The 26,398-nt window shown below is 38.9% G+C and overlaps 1 protein-coding gene across 1 annotated transcript in view; it reads left to right on the top strand.

The window, feature by feature from the left end:
- The window catches only part of GUCA1C (guanylate cyclase activator 1C), a 35,882-nt gene extending 23,580 nt beyond the window's left edge, over nucleotides 1-12,302 (top strand). The window contains exons 2-4 of the mRNA XM_058859346.1: nucleotides 6,297-6,446; nucleotides 9,104-9,191; nucleotides 12,172-12,302. Of these exons, the coding sequence (XP_058715329.1) occupies nucleotides 6,297-6,446; nucleotides 9,104-9,191; nucleotides 12,172-12,302 (369 nt within the window). The remainder of the gene's footprint in view (nucleotides 1-6,296; nucleotides 6,447-9,103; nucleotides 9,192-12,171) is intronic.
- Nucleotides 12,303-26,398: the final 14,096 nt, after the last annotated feature.

Below are 26,398 nucleotides of genomic sequence, written 5' to 3'. Positions count from 1 at the left end.
GCCTGGTAAAACCCAGGGTCACTGGGATGCTGGAGCCTAAGTCTGAAGCCAACACTGCTGTGATAGTAATGCTGAAATAATTTGTCATTACCAACTATAAGCCCACATTATCATTAAAATCATCACTTGCTTACTGCAAGTACAGTTGAATTCTTGACTGTAGGATTTAATGTTATGAATTTTGAGTCATGATCTAAAAGTTTTAGCCCACGTGAGGAAGACTTGACCGCACTCACGCCACAGCACCCCCTGTGGCTGTGGGGGAATCAGCGCACCTGCCCAGCCCGGAGCCACCAGCGCCCCTGCTGGCTGTGCCCAGAACTGCACCCAAGGGAAAGGGCCTGACAGCCCAGAGAAGGCTGCAGTTGGGATTCCTGCTCTGTTGTTGCTGCTGTTGTTGTTTGTTTGCCTTGTTATGCACACGAGTAAAGAACTGTTATTCCTTTTCCCATATCTCTGCCTGAAAGCCCCTTAATTTCAAAGTTATAATAATTCAGAGGGAAGGGGCTCATATTTTTTCCTGCCTTCCTTGGCAAACATCTTTCTTTCAAACCAAGACAACTTTTCCTGGAGGTTTGTCCTGCTATGCTTTTGAATTTGTCAAACAAGAAAAATTTGCTAGGATTGTCAGCAACAAATTTGCTGGGAAATGTGATGTCATGGCTGTGTTTTTTAGTGTTTTTCCTCTCTTGCCTACTGCTTTAAGTTGGGAAAGATGTATCTAAAAGAACATGCAAAGGCTGAAAATAAGGAGTGCTGAAACCCCAACATCCAGGAGAGGATGGCAGAGAGCAGAAGGCTAGGTCTTTTCAGTACAGCCTTCCTGACCAAAAGCCCCAGCCTGGTGACTTCCCTGTCTTCTCCAGTAGTCTTGAAAGAAAATTGTCGATGGCAGGGAGTAAGGGGGTAGTTGTTAATTTTAAGGAAGCAAAATTGTCATCTTGATATTTTGGATTTCACCAGGTTTTACCAGGGTAGCCTGCAAGTCTGAGAGCCAGGACACGTAGCTGGCTCTGCATTTCCAAGTCCTCCAACACAAAGGTCCTGGTAATTTCTGACTCCCCAAACCTAGCAAGTCCTCTTCATCTGGGCAAAGCAGAACCTTGTGTAACAGTCTGGTCAATACAGCCTCATCCCTTTATGTAACAGTGAGAATGCAACGATTACAAAACCACTTAACGATCTGCAGCTCCTAATTCCCTGCTTAGTTCTTCATCCTTATTTAATAATCTTTGCTTGCTGAGGTCTCCCCCGCCCCATGACAAATGCCAGCTCTGTTTACTTATGAAACCTGTGAGTCTGGCCATAGCCTGTGGGGTACCTGGAGCTCTGTCCAAGCCCAGACTCCAATATAAGATCCTAGGGAAGTATCAAAGTAAGAGTTACAAGTAGCTCTTTATTTCTTCAATAATTGCATATGCAACCTTTGAGGAACTGATGGAAATACTCAGAAGCAAAAACAAACCAAGGGTGATTAGACCTGATGATCTTTGAGGCCTTTTCCAATCTACATGATTCTGTCATTCTCTGATTCCATGAAATGGGGGAAGAAGAAACGGAGTGAAATGAATCCTCCTTTAGGTATCTGAGGACAGAGAAAGCAGTGCTATATTTGAAATTGGACCCAGAGAGAAGGAAAGAAAGAAGCACATAGGATTAGCTATAAATTTCACAGTTATTCTGAGCTGTTGGACCCATGCCTCCTCCCTCTGCCTTAAGAGGTTTAAGGACTATTCTGAAAGACAGGCAGTTGGGAAAGAAGGTGGCTTAATGACCTAAGCCCTAGGTTTGAAATACCTGGACCATCTATGTTTGAACACTTATTAATCCTGATAAACAATTTGATCTGTTCTTCTGCAGTTAGATTGAGTTTAGAAATTTTTAATGAGCAAATTTTGGAAACAAAGCACTGCTTATTGTGTATAGAGTCTTGGTAGAGCCCACAGTGGTCCACGTAAGATGATGAGTTTATTCACCACAGGGTTTTCAGGGCCAGAAATTGTCCCTTTCCACATGTGTGGCCACAGCATGTGGTGTGAGGTGGCTGACTATCCCTGTAAGGGATCCCTGTCACTCCAGGAAATCACTCCCAGGGAAGAGCTAGGCAGACAAAAAAACCAAGTTCAGATCACTCTGGCACAACCTTGGATAACGATGCTGTTTCAGATGAGCTGTGTATTCATAGCTGACAAGTCAATTATTTTTAATCTCTATAGTTTGAAGTCCTAAGAGTTTTTTAAGGATCTGTGAAGATTAGCAGCGCTGTTCTGGGAGCCAAAGGATAATGCCCTCCTACAGCTCCAGGGCTGGGGTATTAATGGCCATTGTATAATGTGGCAGTCCCTCACTGCCCAGCTTTGCCCCAGGGGACACACATCTCTGTCCTCACCAAATAATGGTGAGCAGCCTCCAGTAAAGGTACGTGGACTGACAGCCTGAAGCAAAAACCTCTCATAAAAGGACAAAATTAAATTTCTTTCTCCTCAGGACATCCAGTAGCTAATGAAAAACTGAAATGGGCTCTGGACCCTAGGCAGTCACAGATGGGAGTGCCCTGAGGACCAATTTCATACCATCAGCAAGCTCTCCTTCCATTTTTGGAGCCTTCTTTTGTCTTTGTTGTGTGAATCAATCTGTTGCAAGTGGCTTAAAAAAAACCACTCATCAGCAAAAGCAAAAGCACAGTATCAAAGGGCACAAACACATGAATGACCCTAATGTGTCCTTAAACTTCTTGTTCATCCAGTCAAACTGTTAAAAGAATAAAAATGGGTCTACATTTTTATGAAGCTTACTATGTATAGAAACACAGAAGACTTTGGGACATGTAAAGTAAGTTCTGAACCCATTTTTTGGTATGTCTCCAGCCCACTCCTCAGAAGACATTAGGAGAGCTCTGTCCCTCTGTTTTACACCATACCCAGAAGGGTACCCTGTGAACTGACTCCACATGCCTCTGTTCATTTGGGCAGGGGAGGGTGCGGGATTTCACCATCCCACATGTGCCCATGGCAATCTGCTGCAGACAAGGAAGGCAGAGCCAGCACCATACAGACATGGAAAAGAAACCTTCACACCCCCAAATTTGTCTTGTATCCTAAGCTGATGAATAAGATTTCAATAGCATTAATTCCATTTAATAAAAATACTACAAATATTTGACAATTACAGAGTTAAACACCAAAAGTAAATAATTTATAGCTTCCACCACTTATAATCAGCTCTGATTATTATGTTGTTGGGCATTATTTAAAAATTTATGTTTTTATTCTTACAGTAGCCTTTTGCTTGTGAATTAATGACTTCCTAAGAGGCAACAGATACATTGCTGTGCATGCTGCAGAGAGGTGTTTTACAGAGCCCAGAGACACAAAACACCTACCTAGATACTTGTATTGAGAATGATTATAGAACAGCAGATGGGTAAATCAGCACTGCAGTATTCTTTTAATAACATCATAACACATTTATTGTATTCTTTGTTGTACTCACAGAACCACAGGATGATCTTTCTAGGTTACTGTTATGATGTTTTTCACTGTTTAATGTTGTGTTTTGAGATGCTACTGTAAAAAGTGCCATATTTATCTCAGAAAGTTCTGTATGTGTACAACAAGATCACTGTAGCCTTCTGCATCCCATAAATAATGTTTTCTTTTTTACCTTCAATGGGGTTTTTTTGGTGTAGAAAGAAAAACATTTCTCATCAATGCTTTTATGAAATGCTTCTAGTTCCACATCATGTAGACAAACATGTCTACGTTCTCAATATTTCTGTTCCTGAGAAACAGAAACCAGCTGCTGGCTACCATGTCACCAGTAATTTTTGCACAACTGCAGAAAGTGGTAAGAGCTTTCCTGACAAGTACAATTTCTCCCAGGTTTTTTTCAGAGAGGGAAGACTTTTGACCCTGGCATTCAATCTCTTCCCATTTGGGACGGACCATATAATCCCCCAGATCAGAATTACATAGCCAAACACATTGGACTTACATTGTCCAAACTTCTGATGTTTTGTCAGACCAACAACAGTGACACCAAGATGCAGAAAGAAAGCAAACAAAATAATATTTTCCAAAATCCCAAGTGAAATGTAAGGGAGAAAGAAGAAAATTAATCTGTTCATGGACATCCAGCAATCCTAAAATTAATCTGCAGTTGCAATAAGCAGTATGAAATGCAGTAAAAAAACAGTAATGTAAAATGCATTTAACCACATTCTTAATAGATATATCAAATCAGATTGGAAATGCAATCAGCAAAATACATTTTGACTTCCAGTATAATACTTTATGAGATCCTTCTTGAAATAATACTTGCAGAATGGAAATTTAAGCCAATGTGCCAAAAAGAAGATTAAGTTTGTAGTGCGTGATATGTCATTTTTGGTTAAGCATCTGCTTTTAATACTGGGCCTAATTTTGTTTGAAAATTATATGTAGTTACTGTCAAATTTAATCTAATCTTAAACAGTGGTTGAATGGTGTCTTTGCTGCATTTGGTTGTGATTGCAACTAGAGTAAAACAAGAAACCACCAGAGAACCTGCAGAGGGCCTGTGGAGCAATGGTCAGTCTGCACGACTTATGCACACACCATTTCTGTGTGAAGGCTGAATCCAATGTGTTTGAATACATTTGATTTATCTCTTAGGTGCCACTCTGCTGAGCAGCCTTGCACAGAAATCAAAACAAGTATTACAAGGGATTCCCAGGAGCTCTGACCCAGATCAGCATCATGAGGGCACAACTGTGAGGAATCTAAAAGGAGAATGAAAAAAAAAAAAAAAAAAAAAAAAAAAGAGGATGGACTCTTATCTCTTATTTAAAGAAATATATCCAGTCTTTGATAACCCACATTCACTTCCACAATCTGTTGTGATTGAATCTAGGCAGGTAGATGTGTGGGGATGGTTTTTGACATTTTAATTTGTTTTCAATGGAAGGCTGGTCAGCAGAGTTCTCAATGTCAGTATCTTCTAGCCCTTATAAATTCCTGTTTGTCATCATTCTTTGCACGCTCACGTTTGGTTCTTTGTCACAAAAATATACTGATGGTGCCAGGAGGTCTTCAAAAGAAACCTAAGGTGTGTCACTTAGGGACACAGGACTTGGCAGTTCTGGGTTAACTGCTGGACCTGATGACCTGTCTTTCCAGCCTAAATGATTTTAGGATTCTGATTTTGGCAATAAGTCACACTGCATCCTTACAGGTCTTCTTTTCCTGTAGTATAATATTGAGGACCAATTAATGCCTGCTGTAAACCTCAACTGGCAAGATGTCTGTTGATATATGACAATAAAACTGAGTAACTTGCTAAAGCTACTGGATACTCATGCAACCTTCTCTTTTCAGTCAAAGGCCATCTGAAACTGATAAGTCTTTCCAAAGTCTTCTGAGCAATTGGATTCTGACCAATTGGATTCTGATCACAAGGCTGAATTTACCAGCTGTTAATTCTTTTTGTATGCACATAAGAAACAGTTGGAGCAAGTATGCTCCAAATTCAGCAACTGTTTCTTCCATCCTAACCACATTTTTACTGAAACAGAAGAACCTGACTATGGAGACCTTTCCTTGACAGGCTTCTATCAGTAGCTCGAGCAAAGCACTAAGAAAATAATGAATCAAATCAACCTGAAATGCTCTCTTCCTATGAATATCCCTAATCCTCAATATTTAGAGACTGGTTTATACCTTGAAGGCTTTATATCCCATGCAAAATGTTCATCACAGAGACTTGATTTTTATTTGGGTAAACCACAGTATTTAGGGTTCATGCCAGAGGGTTGGTTACATTTTTAAAGCATTTATTACATGATCTCTCAGATGAATAACACCTGGAACAGCTCTGTGGCACTGGAAATCATACACAGTTCTGCAGTCTAGATGTAAACAACTCCACTGTAGATATCTCATTAGTACCAAACCATATATCCCAAACTCCTCTGTTTCACGTGGTAGTCTCTTAAAGAAACTCTTCTCTTAAAAAACTTTTCTTAAACTTTCTTAAAGAAACAAATTTTTTTTCTTTACTTCTTAAAAACTGTCAGTAAAAATTTCTCAGAACAGATTTGCCCCTCTCCTCCACATCTCCTCTTCCTATAGCTCTTCCAGTTGAGTGCATCCTTTTATCCTTTTTTAATACCACAGAAGATTTCTATGTTAAGGTGCTTCATAAATCAATGTGTATTGTGGGGAATTTGATGACCTGTTTTGTGCAATTGCCAGAAAGAACAGAAAACAAATGTTGTTAAATAAGTGTGTTTCTTCTTTCCCTCTCTCTCTCTCTCTTAGGACGGATTTATAGACTTCTTGGAGTTCATAGCTGCCATAAATTTGGTTATACGAGGGAAAATTGACCAAAAATTGAAATGGTATTTCAAGCTATACGATGCTGATGGAAACGGATGCATTGACAAAAAAGAACTATTAAGCATATTCAGGGTAAGCAAGTTATGATCAGTAGCAAGAGCATTTGATATAGTGCACTGCCCCTGAAACAGTGGTTCATCATGTGCCGTAAATGGATTGTCAGTACTTTATCTAATGTTCTATGGTTGTAAAACCAGAATTAACAGTGGCTAGTAGTGACACTCCTGACATTAGTTTTTTCCTTATTGAACACATCCAAGTAGTGTTTTACTTTAAACCATAGTTCTATAGACAAAATAGTGAAGTACTGTAGAAACAGTAGAAACGTTACTGTGATAAACTATACTATAAGGCAGGGTGGAACTGTAGCAGCATCACGAATAAAACAGATGGTTACAAATATACGTGCCAGTCTATCATGGAAAACAGGCTTCTCAAACTGAACTTGCAGCAAGAAAAATATAGCTGTCATCAAAATATTACAATATTTTAATTTTTGAAAGGCTTTTAGATTTGTTTACTACAAATACCATTATCGCTGTTTTAAAACTAAATCATAGAAATATAATTTTACTATTAAATCATGTAGTGATATTTGGATAAAAATACTTTCAAAATTTTGCAGAAAATGGGTCCACTTCTAACCCATAAAACCAAAGAAGTGCAATTCTTTCTTTAAAATTATGTTCATAATTTTCAACTTGCTCTAATAAAATAACTTTGTGCTCTTCATTAGTTGCTTTCATCCAAAAGGAATGTTAGTGTTCCTTACAAATATATATGACTCGATACTGCTCCCTAAATGTACAGGACTCACTACAGATCAAAGTTTTCCTGCAGAAAGTATCAAACCTAAGTAGAGTTTTAATATCATAACAAGGAACCTACTTTTCCTGGATTCTGCATTACTGCTGGTGCCAAACCAGTCACTGTTAGGGACTTTAAACAGCTGCTGCCAAAACTGAAAGGAACTGCAGCCAGATGGAGCTACTGGGTCAAACAAATAAAGCTGATCACATAAAGAGCAGCTTTCTAAAAGTAGAAGGAGAGGCTGAATCTTCCAGATTTATCCTTTGAGACTAATGAAATCTTTCTTTCGCAAATATTCTCCGTTAATTTTCTCCCAGAGCCAATGAATCAACAGTGTTTTGTCTGGGGCTTTATCCAAAATGAGAATTAATATTAAAATCATTTCAATGTAAAGAATATTTATTTTTTAACTTACATGGTTTTAAAACCAGTTTAGACCTCTGTGTGTTTTCATCTCTTTTGGAGTGTAAGGACTTTAACTTAAACCTGTCATTGACCTAGACTAGATTAAAAATGGTGGGCCCTAAAAGAAAAAAATAACAAACATGCTCGCAGCCATTAAGGAGTGCCCAGCTTAAAATAAGCATCAGTAAACAAGAGCTTGTGAAAAAAGACGTGTCATATCTGAGACATTAATTTAGAAACACAGAAGTGCTATTAAAATGAAATCTGTCTCTACAGCTATGCAGACTCTGGACCAGCATATCACTACCAACCATCAAAATTCCTTCCAGATAACCGTGCACCCTTTCAATACCCAGTATTTTACTATTTAAGGGCCTTCTGTGTTAGTCAGTGACTCAAATACTTCAGGAACCACTGCTTTACACTTGACACTGCAATAAATTTAACTGTGGAAGGGAAACAACTTTCTGCTGAAGACTGCAGGAGGGTCAGACATATAAAACACCAAAAGTACGAACTAGTAACAGAAACAGGTTTATGTAACAATTTTTTGTAAAATCATTGCTGCTTTTTGAAACAGACAGGAATTTGGGGCATTTGGAGGGGGCATTCAAGAATTCAAGAATTCCATATCGGTGCTAAATAAGTTTAACTTAGATTGTTTTAAAATATTAGGATATTATATTATATTATATTATATTATATTATATTATATTATATTATAAATATACTATTAGGAAAGAGACAACAAAAGAAACAAGTGGGACATACAGTGACTTATCTTACATAACACAGCTCACCTCAACATAATTAAAGTGCAGAAAAACCAAATATATAGTGTGCCAAATATATAATGTATATGCATGTTTATATATGCACATATTTTCCCAGTCAATGGGACACAATTTTGCAAAACATACATTTACACTTTACTCCAAATATTGAGTCCTTCTACCACAAAAACAAAAAACAAAAAACAAAAAACAAAAAACAAACAAACAAAAAAAAAAAAGTAGAGGGTATTTTTTTGATTTTCTTAACTTCTCTGGAGGACAAGTAAACTGTCAGCTTCCAGTTGATGGTGATTACTAAATTAAATATGTCTTAATAGAAAAATGGCTTAGGCTTTCTCTGCATGTGCTTTCAGCTGGGAAAAACAATACTGCATTTAAATCACACAGACCAAAGGGCACTCTCTGAAGGCACAGAACTCTCTAGGGCCAGATAAAAATGCTGATGTGGAATCTAAAGTGTATTACAGAGCAGAGGTGCCACATGTTTCTTCAGACCTGCAGAGATATGTAAATTAGTCTGTAATCTCCAGGCTGTGTTATGTTAATTAAATTTCCAGTCCTCGTTACTGAAGTTTTACTTGAAATAGCTATTTATTTAGTGATTTTTGAAAGGATTTGTGAACTAAAGGGTTGCAGTTCAAGTGCTGCTTCTGCCAATGTATTGTTTTCACAACTTGATGGGAAAAACTCTGAAAGAACTTCCTGTATTTCTGCCCTCAGGCTATCCAGGCTATTAATGGCTACACCAACATGACTGCTGAAGAGTTCACAAACATGATATTTCAGAAGATAGATGTGAACAATGACGGTAAGAATCTTGCTTTTGTTGGCGTTGGAAGGGCCTCCCTCTGCAAGAATGGATTTGAGCATGCAGCTGAAGAATGACTGGTTTAGACAACAAAAAGGCCAAATCTGTTCTTCTTTGCCCTTTTTTTTCTTCAGCTTTACAGTGAAGTGTAAGCCAATTGGCAAAGGAATTACATGCAGTAAGGGCTAAAACAGAGGTCCTGCACCGTTCATCCAAAATGCCAGTTCTCAGGTTGCACAGCAAAATGAAAGTGTGATTGGCAGTGGGGGAGTAACATATTTGTGTTGGTGTCATCTATTTAAAATCCTTTTAAAAACACCAAATAGGATGCATGGTTGCACATTCTCTAGCAGGTTCTAAAGACTGGTGTCATCCTGGATGTTCCTTGAAGGCTGACTGTCAACACGAGCTAAGATGCGTGCTCCTGTATTTTCCTCAAGATACTAGATTAAGCCAATTTTTCTTGCATTTGGAAACTATAATTTCATTTCACTGCTTCAGAGTTGTTTCCAATTGAAAATTTGTTACAGATGAATGTCCCCCCTCATACTTCTAATCATGAAGACACTCCTTCCATGTTTTACAGTTGCTGTGACCATTGATAAATTAGGAGCATTAGGAAAGAAAAGAAGAGCAAAGTCAGGTCACAGACAGGAATTTTGGGCAGTTTAACAGATGGAGGGGAATTTTTATGGTATTATTGAGTGTATTGAGGTTATTTTTAAAAAAGTTGTTTGCAATATATAAACAGAGTATAAGGAGATATCTTGTGATGCATGTGGAGGATGCATTAGTGGAGGATTTTTTTGACCCACCCCCTTGGCCCGCTCTTTGGGTGAAGACAAATTATGAAAGGAGTCCAAATAACACAGTCAAAATCTAACCCAAATTCTGTGATTATTCACTGCTTTGACCATACTCATACTGGCAAGTAATAATTTTATCTGAGCTAGACCGTCATTTGTGTCATACATTTTAGCAAGGAAAATCCAGAACATGACATATTCAGGATTATCTTCATAGTGTTTTTTTTTCAAACTGTTTCCCATAGTTTCTTAGTTTTTAAATTGATGGAAAGCAATAGGACTAGCTTGACTTGAGGAATGGGCCAAGTTTTATCAAGTTAAGCTTCAACTATGCTACCTCCCTGTAGCTTATTAAAGAAAAGTGCAAATACACAAATAAATTGCAAAGCCCTTCCTTACATTAATATACCATAAATAATCCCATGGGTTATAAAGAACAATTCTTAAATTTCCTGCTGGTTTTGCAATTCATGTTCATTATCTCACAGAAATCTGAGGCCCATCACAGCAGCAGTGAGTCTGGGCCTGCCAGTGCAATCTCATCTGGCAACTGCAGTGTGGTCTGTATGCCTGCTATTGGTACCTCAAAATGTACAGCTTGGGATCAAGAGGAGGGAATCCAAGAGCAGCTGACCTGAATAAGCAGGAAAATGGTGCAGCATGTCCATGTGCTGAGCCCAGGAATCTCATCCACGCACAGACCTGAGTCCAAGGCAATACAGAGGGAAGGAGAAGGGAACTCAGAGGAGTGCCAGGGATAGGAGAGTCCAGAGAAAGTGAGTGCAGGAGTGACAAAGCAGGATGATGCATGCAAGTGTACAGAGATGGCTTGTTCTGATTCTGCTTGTGGAATGATTATATAGGCTGTTATTGAAAAAAGAACAACAAACATCCTCAGAGCTCTGCATGCCAGCTCCTAGAGAGGATTTTAGTACTTTCATCAAAGCCTAAAACCCAGGATTTCTGTCAAATGATGGCTTTCCTCTTCATATGAACCTGTCACCAGTGTAGCAAGGACATATGTGACCAAACAGAAAGCAAACTTTACTGACTATGGCTAGAAAGTGGTTTTCACATTTTTCAAATCCGATCATTTTCCTTTTTCATGTCAGATGAAGTTTCAAAGACTGCCATGGACAAAAACCAAGACACAAAAAAAAACCTAAACCACCTACAGGGAGTACTTAAACCTGAAAACAGCCAAAAGTCAGCATGCTAAGCATTCACCAGACATACACATGACTTGAACTGCTGCTCCCCTGCACCCCAGGGTCTTAACTTATCCATCTATTTTCCTCCTTGCCTGGCCTTTGTCATTTCTTATGTTATTATGAAATCATTCACTGTTGTGAATTTAACAAGAAAATTTAAACAATTCTCAGAGGAAACAATCTGGCTCTTCTTATTAAACCAATATTTATTTTTCCTCACAAGGTAAAACAGTATCACTGCAATAACCCCTAGAAAGAGAACTGCATACACTTCTGTGTACTATGCAAACAGACACGTGCTTAAAACTACCCTTTGCTGACAGGGAAAAGAGCAGGAAAAGAGGAAGAACATTAAACAATATTCCTACTCTTCAATAAAATACATTTTATTGTTGTCTTGAAACTTGCAAATTATTAGCTGATTTTGACATGAGCCCAAAAACCCACATTCTAAATGGCCATTTCAGTTCCTTGGAAGAATTTATCTACCAAAGTACTTAGCTAATTTTTTTAATTTTTTTTTTGCTACATCTGATCATGGCTCTAAATAATCCTAGTAGTCAACACAGGGACTATACCCACTAATCCTTAGCAAATCTCACCCTAATCTCTTCTAAAACCAGCTCTAAGATAAATTCCAGTTAGCTCAGTGAGAAGTGGCCAGTACATCTAAATTCAGCCCTGATACAGGCTTCATTAGAGCCACTTTACACACACTCATGAGCAGTTATAATTCTCTCAGACTTCAGTGAAAGCTGGGTTTGACATGATTTAACAGAAAAACAAGCGGGTTTGAGTTCTAGGATCTGACAGATGCAAAGTGAGAAAACATTAGCAAATACCTACCTGCATTTGCCTATCAGCAACTTTCCTAAGGGACTTAATCTGGCAGGAATGGTTTTTTGTTCACTAGAGGGATTGCTGGGTTTCTCAGTTTCTAAAGTGCATCTGACTTTCTTTTAGGGGAACTGACTTTAGAAGAGTTTATCAATGGTGTGGAAAAAGACGAGGACCTAATGGAATTGATTACAAAAAGTTTTGACCTTTCCAACGTACTCAAAGTCATACAGAACGGCAGGAGAAACAGTGTCTGAAGGATCCAGTCATGGAGGTGGTGTCTGTTTCATCATTTCAAGGAAGATAATATTTGATGTATTCAGAGAGCTTAATGTTGTCAAAGCCTGCCTGGGCAATACTGAGCCGCCTTCTCCAGAAGTAACAATTTTCACTCTTCATGTATCTCCTTTTATTTTCTTTATTCCTTCCCTTGCTAATGACTGTGGCAGCCACAGAAAAAAGAAAAAAACCCAACAACTTTTGCCTGCATATAATAGAAAAGGTATTTGATGCAAAGTAACTTATTTGATCTCTATGAACACGTTGTGGTCAAACCCTGGCTAGCTCACTCCACTCTAGTGGGATGGGGAAGAGAACTGGAAGAGTGAAACGTGTGGGCTGAGATAAAGACAGTTTAATATGGAAAGAAAATGCATGGAATCAAAGCAAAGCAAGGAATTCATTCACTATTTCCCACAGGCAGGCAGATGTCCAGCATCTCCATGGAAAATGTGGATCCATCGAGCATAAGGGTGACTTGAGAAGACAAATGCCATCACTTTGAACATCCCCTCCCTTCCTTCTTCTCACCCAGCTTTATATGCACAGCGTGATTCCACATGTTGTGGACCATCCCTGTGGTCACCTGGGGTCAGCTGTCCTGGCTCTGTCCCCTCACAGCTCCTTGTGCACCCCCAGCCCACCCGCTGGCGAGGTGGGGTGAGAGGCAGAAAAGGACTTGTCACTGCGCAAGTGCTTCTCAGCAGTAATGAAAACATCTTCGTGTTATCGATATTGTTTTGGTCAGAAATCCAAAACACAGTCTCATACCAGCTACCATGAAGAAAATTACCACTATCCAAACTGAAAACAGCACGTTCTCTTCTGTTCAGACTAATCAATAAAATAATGGAAATAAGGCGAACTGCAACTTTTCTAGAAGACACAAAGTTAAATTTTTTTTTTCTTTTAATAATGTGTTCTTTAACCTACTATCTAAAGTGTGGGCACAAACTTTTAGGTAGGACTCTGTTCTATCTGGATGAATTAAGAATAAAGCCCGCTTTGTATTAACCTAACATTTGCTCTAATCAGTACTCAAAATTGGATTAAGTTCTCTGGGAAACACTTCAGTTATCTTAATATTCCCAAGATGTTTATCCTCCTTAACAAGCTCTCTACTACTCTTGATTTTATTACATTTATTAATTAAAATAATATTATATTTTGATGTTTTTTCCAGGGCTCAGACACTCTTCTTTCAAATTAACCTTTTATAAAAGTGTTGGAATTAAATTCTGTTGTCTTTGTAAAGCGAAATTAGAAGTTCAAAGAATAGCAAAACCCCAATCATTTTGTAATCACTCCCAGAGATTTGTGTCCTTTGGCTTGTATGTCCTCCTTTGAAAAAAAAAGTTTTTACTGGGCTCTTTGTCATGGCTGCATGAGACAAAAGGTAAGGGGTATAAGGTAACTCGCACTTCTGCAAAACAGACAGCCTTTCCCTGACTAATTTAGGTATGTTTGCCCTGCCCAAATACCTGGGTAAAAGCTTTTAGCAACTGAATCTTTCTGAGATCTCTACCTCCTGTCAAACTGACTTGCAATCATCTCTGAAGGTGGTAGTCAGGACAGCAAAGAAGGAATTTGCAGAGGGCATGATCACATATTCTTCATTTTTTAGAAAAGCAGGCTCAAAGCAAAACCTTACTTTGTAAATAACAAGACTAACTCCACGAGCTGAAATGGAAAGGCATGAAATGTGTGCAAAGGGAAAACTATAGTTCTTTCTGGTTCTATCAGGATTGATTCTCTCTCAAGTCTGTAACAAGTTTTATCAAATTACTATATTACTTCATAAGAATAAGTTCTCCTTGCCTGACAATGCCCTGCAGGCATCACAGTAATTACTCTTAGAAACACCAGAATTAAGCAAAATAATTCATTCAAGGAATGGTGCAGATTAAACAAAACAGTTATTAAGACTTCAATACAAAATAGTTTTTCTTCCAAATTCACTTCAAATCCGTGTCCATTTGCACATGAAATGTACTTCATCATCTACGATTATTATCCCAGGTTCTGGTTGATCAGTGGAATATAGAAAGAATATGCAATATGGATCACTTGACATTATAAACAGTTCTGACATTATAGTTCTGACATTTGAATCTTTTATATCCTTAATAAAAAAAAATTAAAAATAAAATTATGTATGAGATTGCTGGTGCTTTGAATTTTAAGTTCTTGTATTTATTAATTTTTTACACATAAATATGTTACTGTCAGTTTGCTCACACTCAGGCTTCAGAACGTCACTGTTCTTAGTCTGATGCTTCTGTATTTAAAGACTATGAGGATGGTGTCCTTCAGATCTGGCTTTACAATATTTAAAATAAAATGGTCCAATCTAAGCAGCTTAGGTGTATGGAAACAGCTGTATTTGTGATTTTTGGTTTTAAACTAATGAAGTGATAGACTTGGAAAAATAACTATTATCTATATACACTGACACTTTTTAATAAGTGGATTTTAAAAGGAGTATTTCCATTTAAATTTGCCTAATTTTTCTGCGAAACTATAATTATATGGAGTGAATTACCAATTCTGGGAAGGTTCTGTGTTGCATTATAAAACAATGTATGTAAGGAAATTACTAGAGTAATTTAGACTAAATTAGGAAGGTGTAGCTGAAATGCTCGTTTCCTACACTAATTTAAAATCATTTAGCAGAAACCTGTGTAATTAAGATGCAAGTAGCTGTGTATTTTAATGTATACACTGTGGCACATCATTTCAAAAATTGTTTATCTACAGTAACTCCACAAGTTTGTGACCATACATAAGATTCTACCAACATTTTTTTTTAAGTTGATTAACATACATTTCCTTTGACTAGTTAAACACAATTTGATAGACAGCTGCTTGAGATAAATGCATTATGGCCATAACTTCTATCTAAACTTGTCAGCTGCTCATCAAGTGTATCAGTAAAATCAGGTGACACATGGAAAACCTGCCAAGTGTGACCCCTCTTCCCAAAATCTTGTTCTGAAACAACATGAAGCTGCAACTCACCATTCTGGAGGTGATTTGTAGTCACAAAGGTATGCTGTAAGCTGACCTGACTATCAGAACGCCTGCTGCTGGTTGGATGGGCAGCAGAAAAGGAAGAAAGCCCAGTGTTAGTGCATGTTATGTACACACCTTAGCAAACTCTTGAGTGGTTTAGGGCATTGCTGGCCTGATGATCCTGAGCCCACAGGGTGCTTTTGCTTAGGAGCCCTGCACAAGAGAGAAAAGGTTCTTCACCCAGAAGATGATTGGTCACTGGAACAGGCTTTCCAGGGCACTGGTCACAGCTCCAAGGCTGCCAGAGCTCAAGAAGTGTTTGGATGATGCTCTCAGGCACAGGGAGTGACTCTTGGGGGTGGCGCTGTGCAGGGCAAGGAGTCAGACTTCAGCTACTTGGATCATTGTTGGACTACGTGGATCGACCTGAAAAGTGACATCTTCTGCTTAGCCCTGCACTGATTTTTGCCTGACAGCAGCCATGTGACAGAAGAGTCAGCCATCAAAGGTAACTTAGTTATTCTAAACGTGTTGCTATATCACTATTCAACTTTTATTTCCACTTCCTCTGCAGTAGAGTAATAGAAGTGTTTGGCTTGAAAAGATTCTAGGGAATCTTCCACTAGACCAGTTTACTTAGAGCCTCATCCAGCCTAGTCTTGAACATCTCCAAGGATGGGGAGTCCACAACCTATAAGAAAATTCAAGACATCTTGCTAGGCAGTTTTCACTGTGCTTAAAAACAACACTGTATTGAAACAACAACTTGTGAGTTACTAAACCATCTGCCTCCAGTTTGAAATTAAGGCCTGAGTTTTTTGTCTCATTTCAAGCTGCACTGTTCACAGAAACTCATGTGCTGTGCAGAATAGTGGAGAACCTGGGAGGGAGGACTTGATGGAGCCACAGGAAACCCAAAAAACATAAAGGAAAAGAAGCAGGGGAAGAAACCTTAAAAAGGGAAAAGGAGTTAGCAAAGATCACGCCTCAGCGAAAGAATATCATGATGTGACAATCTCTGTCCCTAAGGGACATATTCTAAAGGTAAGTCTAAATGTCAAAGTAAAAGGAAAAAGAGGAAAATAAAGAAGAGGCTGAGGCTATGGAGAGGCATGTTCATGTTCTGTACCTCAGACAATACTTGACAAGAAGCGCACAACTAAAACAGAAAGTATATGGTACTTAATCTGAGGGTCTGTCTGAAATTTGGCTTTCCTTGCTGCCCTAATAGAGCCAAAAAATTTTTCCAAAAAAGCACTGAAGGTAAAGCTCAAAAGGTGTCAGACATATTAGCCTGCCATCTCTTTATCATCTCCTGAGCAAAGGTACAAACTAAAATAGTGTTCTGAAATCAGATTTCCAACATGAGAACGTTACAAGTAAAGAATCTGAAATAGTGATAACCTGCCCAGCAGTTTCTTCTGCATCGGTACTGCACCTGATTTCTCCAATACCAAGGGAACTAACCATTCAAGGTATCTTCTGTTTATTCACTGAGAATGTTCAACAGCTCAATAAAACAAAGATACTTTTCATTGTTCCTCTCTAGATTATTTTCATTAGCTGTGCAAGTTAGTAAGGTAGCAACTGATGTGTTGGCATGGAGAATTTTCCATGCTGTGAAAAACTGCTATTTATTTAGGAAACACAGTAAATTCTTCCTCACAAGTGCTCTCTGAATGGCAATTGGCAGCTGAGTGTGAGCAACTGACATAAAGAGAAAATGGTTACTATCTTATTGTCCTATCCCATGAGCCATCTAGTCACTTGCATATACACAGCAATTACAGATGTTTTAAATTTCACCTTTCCTGGAAAACTCAGAATACACTCAGAATGATACATGAACTTGTAGTCCATTTGTGACATTGAACATATAATTCAGTGTTCTTTGCAATGATCCACTGATTACAAACCAGAACAGAATTTTTTTCCACTATCATCTAAAGAATATATCAAATTCTTGATTTATTCAGACTCTTATTAACCTTTTGTATAGCACTCATTAACCCTTTATAGCACTTTTATTAACCTTGAAAGTACTTCTGTGAGAAAATGCTGAAGGATGTAGGGAAGGAATGAAAGAAGTATTTTGAAAACATTTTTTAAAAACAGGTGATGTATTAGAATCATGATCATTTTCCTTTTAAAAACCAATGAAATATTCATGGAAAGGGCTGACACAGTTTTAAGGGTATCAAAAGAGATTAAACTCCCATCAGGCTTCAGGGACAGCTTTTCATTCTTACCATCTATTCACATACCATCCCCAAAGCAATAAAATTATGTGGGTTTTTCCTTTTTTTTTTTTGTATTTTTACACTTGCAGCATACCTCTGGCACTTAGCTTTAATGGTTCTGGACAATATTGGAAGAGTTTGTACTTTTTCTTCTCTTTTTATTTAAACTACAAATATTTGACAAACTGCTTCTATCCTGGAGTATTTCAAATCCCCTCAGATTTAAAATACAGCCCACTTTTAAAAAGCTGCTAATGGAAGAAAAAGTTGAACACTTGCAATTAAACATGTTTTTACTGTTCTTATTATACTAAGGGTGCTCATATCAAAAGAGAGTCATTTTTCCTTTGTCCTCATTTATTTTCTAATTAGGTCAGTCTTCCCTTTCATATCCTATTTACCAGCTCAGCCTCTAATGGTCATGTCAGTTAGCAATCTACTTCTAAGAAAGAATATAATAGTTTAGTCATTTTCTAAGTCATGAAAAAAATACACAAAAAAATCCAAGCTTTTAAAGAATCAGTCAATTTTTTTCATTTTCTAAGATGGTGAGATTCCCAAGTACCCAAGCTAGGAACTGCTTTTTTCTTAAATAATCAGTGGAAAGAGGAAGTTCTTGTAGTGGTAGGTCAGCACATGAGACCCACCATCTTGAGAAGCTTAATTATAAAAAACTCAAGCAAAATAAATGCATAGTCTTGCTCCCCAAAAAGGGAAGCTCCCAGAAACGTGTTCTGTCTGCCAAGGTTAGTAAATACCTCTGCAGACCACCATTGCAAATCTTAATTTGCTCTTTTCTGGTGGTTTTAATTGTTGTAGAAGTCACATTTGTGCCTACTCAGATTCAGGATGTGTTCTGCTGTAACCTTCACAGCCTCCTCTCTAGAAAAGTGCCATACGCTGCCACACCTTTGGAGAGAAGCCAAATATGCACAATAGGCAAGAAGCAATTGCCAGCACTAAAGGGAAGTGCTAATGAATGGTCTTAAAACAGACAAAAAGAGGATGGAGGTGTAAGAAATTACTGTCCTGCAGGTATGAAAGTTAGGGGGTAACAATCCAACAAATCACAGAATCACAGGATCATGGAATGGAAGGGATTTCAAAGATCACCTAGTTACAGACCCTCTGCCATGGGCAGGGACACCTCCCACCAGACCAGGTTGCACATAGCCCCACCCAACCTGGCCTTGAACACTTCCAGGGATGGGGTGTTCACAGCTTCTCTGGACAACATGTTCCAGAGTCTCACCACTCTCAGAGAAAAAAAAATTCTTCCTAATATCCAATCTAAACTTGCCCTCTTTTGATTTGAAGCCATTCCCCCTTGTCCTGTCACTACCTGCCCTTGTAAAAAGTCTCTCCATCTTTCTTGAGGGCACCCTTCAGGTAGCGGAAGGCTGCAACTAAGTCACCTCAAAGCCTTCTCTTCTCTAGGCTAGGAACAATCCCAATTCTCTTAGCCTTTTCTCTAGAAGATGGGATCTATCCCTTTAATTATCTTGGTGTTTCTCCTCTGGACTCACTGATTGCTCATGTCCTTTTTCATGTTCTCACTGTTTTGGTCTGCTTGTTGCTGAGGTAGGGTTTTCCCCCTCAAAATCCTTTCTGCTTTCTTCTCCTTGTCTAAAGTACTACTGCAAGATGGAGGGAGAGGGAAACAGACCCTGAGAACAAGCAGGAGGAGACAGACAAAAATGGCTTTTCAGCATCTGGGGAGTAGCTTCGTGATAGAGAAAACTTTTTACTTACATATGTGCTACTCATGCTGCTTGGTTTAATTTCTTTCATTTCTGCTTTGCATTAACATTCAAGGCACGCTGAGAAGAAGAATTTTATTTTTTACTGAAGAGATATAATCAAGCATCCTTTCCTATATATCTAAAACAGAGACATCTGGAAATGAGAGCCATGGTGCAAGGAGGCCTTGTGACACTATTCCCATGACAAGGCTCTACTAATCACTGAGAAGCATTTCACACGTTGTGGCAATTTGCAGTAAAAGCTGCCACAGATGGTGTTAGTTAACTTCTGTGGAGTTTGTGAGATTAGTATTTGGCTAAAAATCTATCTCCACATATTTCTGTGATACTGAAAAAGGAGAGCACTGAGATGGAGCAGCCCAAATAAGCAAAATTTTTCTTAAAGGAGATTTTGTTGAGACTCAGTATCACTACAACCTCCATAATCTGGGGACCAGATACAGTGAGCTGTATAAATCCAGCTGTAATTTCCCCTCTATAAATAATCCTACTATATATCTGTAAATGATTCCTGATTGGCTATTGTTTCTCCACACACTGCTAATCCGTGTAATCCTTTGAAACACATGTAATCCTTCACTAGCAGCTCCTTTGCTCCCTCCCAGTACCCATCTCCTTGCTGAGACAATCTTAAACCCACTTCACTCTGTAGGTCTGACCTATAGTGTTGACCTTACCAGACATCCTCTAATCACAAAGGAATGTCTAAGCAAATTAATGTTAACCTCATGCAGAGTAAGAGTAAGGCAGAAAAAGCAATACTTTTGTTTTCTTTCTCAAATATTTGATTTAATTGTGCCAAAAAGCAAACTGAATGTTTAACTGAGCATATTGGGTTAAGTTACAGGGAGCACAACATTCATCTTGTCCAAGCAGCACAATAAACACACAGGCAGCTCAGAGTTACACAATAGGCACTGGGTTGCTGGATGATGTGAAGGAACACAGTATAACAGTGTAGACTGGGAACATGTCCTCAAATGGAGCATTTCCAAGCACAGGTTCCATTAGGATGCACTGTACTGGCTTGTGCAGAGGGCATACAGCTGGAGCTAGGGATACTGTACTATGAATCCATGAGTGTGAGACGCAGGATTGGATAAATTAATGTAGGCAAGGTGCCTCAGGACACCCCAGCTCTGCAGAGCCCTGTGCTCTGGACTTGCTACTTTGATTCTTTCCTTCCCAGATAGATCATAAGAAGAATTAGTTTATATCTTCTTGTTGGTTTTGTGTTGCTTACTGTTTTTTCTCAAGTAGGAAGACGCTGTTCCTTCTTCTTGCCTTGAGAAAAGAGCCTCCTTGCATCCACCCTGTGTGCATCTGATGGTTCAAGATTTTCAAGGCTTTCCCTGTTCCTCTTGACCTTGTTCCTAATTGTAGCTACCTGCACCCAAGCTACCCCTACCAATGCATCACACTTTTTTATTTTCTACCTAGCACTTGCTGCCAGGTCTTTTAACCCTTTTGATTTATTTTTTTTAATTATTTTTTTATTTTATTTTTTTTACCCCAGTTTTTCAGCCACCTTCACACAGACACTATCTTAATTTTAAAGTATTCTTCATATATGAAATTTCCTTCCACTTCCTTGAAAAGGTCTCACAGAAGGCAACTGAAGGGTGGGGGCAGAAAGAGGAAGGACAGAAATTCAGAATTCCATGTAGCAATGCAACTGTCCTTTGCATGTCAAAAGTGACAGCCCAGACAGAAAATTGAAGCCTATGAGCCCAGACAGGTTTAACTCCTCATTTTGCAGTTCACAGTCATCAGGAGTCAGAGTACTGAGACAAGGGACAGGTCTGTAAAGCTATGCTGTAGCCTAACCCTGTAGCCATGAATTCCTACAAGCTTTGCAAAGGGAAGGATTCACAGCACACCCTTTTTTGTGTAGGATATAAGTCAATTTTACAACACATAGGTATCCATACCACATAACTCTGACTTTGCCAGGTACCTGCCATACAAAAATACCTGAGAACACAGCAGCATGTTTGAGGACCTCCTGGTGTGTAGAGAAGGTGTCCATGACCTCTGTAACCCTACCATCCTTGCTAATGCTGCAGCCTCAGTTATCTGGAAGCCACTGAAACACCACTGCCCTGGCTACATACACATCTCCCTTTGCAAGACACACCCAACAACACTTGACTTCCATAAAGATTGCCATAGATGAAAGAGAAGCAGAGGATTTAAAGGGGAAGGGAAATAGTAGCTCAGACATAGCTCTATTTTAGTTTTGTTCTCCACAGCAGTGGGACAACCAGAACCCAGAAAAACAGCCTGTTCCAATTACAAGTTTTCTCCTGGCAAGCACTTCTTCTGCTCTTTAACCCCATAGAGCCTCTATAACAAGACACTGCCACAGCACTTGTGCCATTCTGAACATGGCCTTTCACTCCCTGCATACAGTAGTTCTCTCAGCCAACTGTAAATGTTTATGAGCAGTTTTCTAATTAAGACATAGACACATCCTTGTAATGAAACCAATATTTTCTAGCTAAGGAATCATTGGAATTTCATCTGATTTGAGGGACCAGGCATATGTTGTTCAATCATGAAGACCAAATATTTATTCTAACCACTTCAAAAGTACCTCGTGGGCTAACATGGGCCTCCCCAGCTCTTTGTTAAAAAATTGCAAATGAGAAACATTCTTGAAATCACGGCTTGTTTGTGGGTAATTTGTACACTTGGTGCAGAAAGCACCGTGTATCTCAGCTAAATCGCTTGCAATGAATAATTCCACCATTTAGTACAGATGCTAAGCATTGGAAGCTTACAGAACATTATGGAAATGTACCTTCCATCCTCAGGAGATGGGAGAATTTTAATTCCTGGCACTGAAGGCAGGCTTGAATGAAAATATGATTAAACTTTTATAACTGCTCGATGTTTTCTTGGCTCAATCAATATTGTTTTCAATAAGCCCTTGGCCTGTTTCAGAAACACAGCCAATATTTGTTGTTCAGTAAATGGGGTTTTATTCTTCATTCCCACTGATCTGATCAACAGGATGACATTGATCACAATAAGTGCTGTGTTCAAACATTTTAAAACAATTTAATTGGCTCATGCAGGACAGAGGTTAGGTAGCAGTGAAGATTACAGGACATCCTTTAGTGGTCTCTGTTACAGATGAATGTGCTTTTATATCACCTCCAATGTACCCGACTGCAATCACCATTTGTGCAAGCTGGCAAGAACAAATGGGGTCACACACAGTGGTTGCTTCCTCTCCTTCAAAAGCAGGTTCAAAGGGACACAAGCAACCATGCATGCCTCAGGAGGACCAACATCCTCATACCTCAGCATCCAGCGGGGAGATCCTGAGCCTTCTGTACTTACATGGGTGAGAGCACCCAGGGGAATTGGCCATGATTAGTTAGATGTCAATACTGTCAAGCAGGAGGATGCTGGACCAGAATTTAGGGTGCACTTACAGCAGTGATGTGCCCACAGCATGTGAAAAACTCTGGGCAAATCACTTAACTCTGTGCCTTGGGTTCTCTGTCTATCAAGGCAAGGTTAATAATTCTTCCCATGTTTTGTGAAGCAGTTTGATATCTATGCAAGAGAGGCCTGATGTGACTATTGCGTTGTGGCATTTGTTCAGCATGTTGGTGACACAGTTCTTTGCCAACCTAAGCAGGAGCTACAGAGCTACTTCTACAAAACACCAGAGAGAGTGAAGAGATTGGAGCAAAAGTCAATCCAGACAGTTTCAACAGATGCTGAAAACTGAGGACAGGGTGAGTAGTGAAAGGGACAAGAATTGCTCATTCCTTTTTAAGGGAATTCTCATCCTTTGCTTCAACGGTCATACAGTTCTATTAGATCAGATTCCTGAGCTTTGTACCCTTAGTTCTAAATGATCAAGAATTTCTTTTGTTCTGACTTCTGCATTCCTTCATGTGATGGAAAAAGGATTGACCATTTCAATGGTGAATTCTGTCCTAGTAATTGCTTATTCCTCTGTCCACAGAGTGGCTGAACTTGGGACTTGTCTTTATAAATGAGCTGGTAGTCAGATATATTTCAGTGACCAAAAGGCTTCAGAAATAACCAGGTTATAAAGCAGAAATAACCCGGTGTATGTTGAGTCCTGCCAGCAGCCAAGCACCCTCATGCACCCCAGGACAGGAGAGAACAGGAAGAGAAAATGTAAGAAAACTGAGGAGTCAAAGACACTTGAGTAAGTGACAGAAGGGGGAAAAAAATCCTGTGAGAACTAAATGATGCAAAGGCAATGACTCACTCTTTCCCACAAGAGAAGTCTCCAAGTAATGGCCAAGATGAAAGAAAAAAAACAAAAAAACTCATCTTCTTCCTCCTCTACCCCAGGTTTTATTGCTGAGCATGACATGGAACATCCCTCTGCTGAATGCAGGCCAGATGTCTTATTGGGTCTCCTCCTAACTTATCCACAGGTCCAGCCTACTCATTCTCACTGGAGTGGGAGAGGAGTAGCACAGTGGGGAAAAAAGCAAAAGCCTTGTGTTTGCAATCACTGTTTAGCAATAGCCACACAATTATTGTCTTACCAACATCACTTCCTTTAACCATAAACCCAAAACTTAGCACCAAAGGGCTGCTATAAAGAGTTAGCTTCATCCCGGACAGATCCAGTAGGTCAGAACCAAAAAATGAAAATAGTGCAGTGCCATTCTGGCAGAGGAATGATTAGACTGGAACTAATAAAATTACTCCCAAGCAAAATTACACATGCTCTTGACAACTGGGGGCAGTACAAAGCCTTCAGAAAACAAGTGATCCAGCAAGTGCAGCCTTAGATCCTGCTCCAAGTGTGCTTCCATCAGGACTGCACACAATTTTCAGAAATAGGGACCTAAATAGTGTTACTCATCCCAGGACTGTGTTTGGAAGCTCAGCAACATTTTTGACTTGACAAGCAAGATTTTTGATGCCTTCCTGATGGCCAAGTGTGGTTGTCTTTATGTTTTCTTTTCTTTTATGCTTTATATAAGCAGAGTTATGGAGTGCTTGGGTGTGTTTAATTACGATAAGGTTTGGAAACATTTGTCTGTGTAACAGACACTCGTGCAGGGACTGCCTTATGTGAAGAAACTAATTTATGTCTTTGGATGGAGTTGTAAGTAAGGAGGAGTAGAATAGTGCTTTCCTTCCCACCTCTCAGGGAGCAGGGAAGACAAGGCTCCTTGCAGAGGGAATGATACAAAGTGCCTGCTGCAGCACCTGGCCTGTGCTGACTCTTAATGCCATGTTTTCCTGGGATGCTCACGCTTCCCTTTTCCACAGCTCTCCCCCCTCCACTCTCAGTGTTTTTTCAGTCTTTGAATCTCTAATTATATTCACTGGCTTGACACAAGCTGAGCTGTGCAAGGCTTTCTGGAAAAGAGCAGTTATTTTATGCTTTCATCCTCCCTTGTACAAAGAGAGAGAACAGCATGCAATCCAGAAGAAATATACTGAAGAGAGAGGAGTTTGTCATTTCAATAGTCAATGTGAAGTTTGGGCTGTATCTGAAGATCAACATTTACAGAAAATAGGTGTGTAAATTGCTTTTTATATGGTTCTTTGCAGGTTGCTTTCAGAAAATTATTTGTTATTCCAGATGCCTAGGGAGTCAAGGATACTGACTGACTGGAGGGAGTTCAGAGCAGAATAGTAAAAATGATCACTTAGTGCAGTTGTTTTGATTTATTTTTTTAAAAAAAGTTATAAATGGATTAAAGGGATAAAATACAGCTTGAGGCTGGACTAAATGATTATCTGGGGAGGACACAGGCCTCTCCAAATATGAATAAACACCATGAATAAAAAAATTACGCATAGCAGTAAACCATAGTGTAAACAATAACACACTCAACTCAGAGCCACAAACTATTCTTCTACAAGTCAAACTAATCAAAGAATAGTTGAAATTAAATCTTCTGTCAAACATTTCTGTACAGATCTACTCAACAGAAAGGCAGAAGATGTAGAGCTTGGACAGAACAGATGATGAGCTACTGGTGCTACACAGGCACCAAAGAAGTTTTCTTGTTGAAATGTCCATTTCTGTATCATATTAATACATTCTCTTTCCTAGTAAAAAATGGCACAATGTTCACTGTTTGCTTATTACTAAGTAAACAGTGAACATTGTGCCATTTTCTTCAGCTTGTCAGCAGTTTGATCCACAATCTTGCTTTGCAGTCTACATAAACTGACCCAAGTGTTAGCTAGTCTTTGTTGATTTTGTGGTTCTTAAGGCCATGCAGTTTAAAAATTTTTGGCTGCACCTTATCAAATATACCAGTTACTGCTGGTTTAGGACAGTTCTCATGCACAACTGCTGAATGTCAATCTCATTTTCTCATACAGGTGGTAGAAGAAACTTTTTTGCACTTGAGTGCTCCTGTCACTCTGCTGAGGTGTACCATGAATTCAAAAAAGACAAAAGTAACTTCTGTATAAAACTGAAATAGCTGGATCATAACCTTGTTTTCCTAGGTTGGCAATTACCTCAAATATAAAATAAGTCAGAGGATACTTCTATTATTTCTAGTATGAAATTACTCATTAAGGAATTTAAAGACATCAAGGCTGTAAAGTGAGTGAGCCCTATGTTAGGAAATGTCAGAGGAAAGTAATTAATCTCATCCTGTGTGTGCAATGTATTTCAACCATAAATTATCACTTATATAAAAGCACTTCAAGGGGACCACAGAATGCCACCATGAAGGCCATGATGACCCTAAACCTTCCAGTGAAAAACAGGAGATATTCTAATGTTTTTTTTTCCCCCAAAATCAACTTTAATGATGCATTTTTTCCCATATGATTACCAGTTTGAAAGTTGGAAGTATTGAACAGTTAGTTACCTGTTATTTCCTTTTATCCTTCCCTAAATGTGCGGCTCCAGGTCTCATTCTCTGCACATCATGTAAAGCTTGCCCTGAGTATGTATGGATTTACTCGTCTACTAATAAATCCCTACTACTATTCCAAACTATCCCAATATCTGGCCATGCTGAAAGTATCACAGAAATTATATTCCATCTATTCAAGGAGCAAAATTAGTAGTATATTTAC

This window comes from Poecile atricapillus, chromosome 1, assembly GCF_030490865.1.
Source record: "Poecile atricapillus isolate bPoeAtr1 chromosome 1, bPoeAtr1.hap1, whole genome shotgun sequence".
NCBI lineage: Eukaryota > Metazoa > Chordata > Aves > Passeriformes > Paridae > Poecile > Poecile atricapillus.
This window is presented reverse-complemented; position numbering and strand designations above follow the sequence as displayed.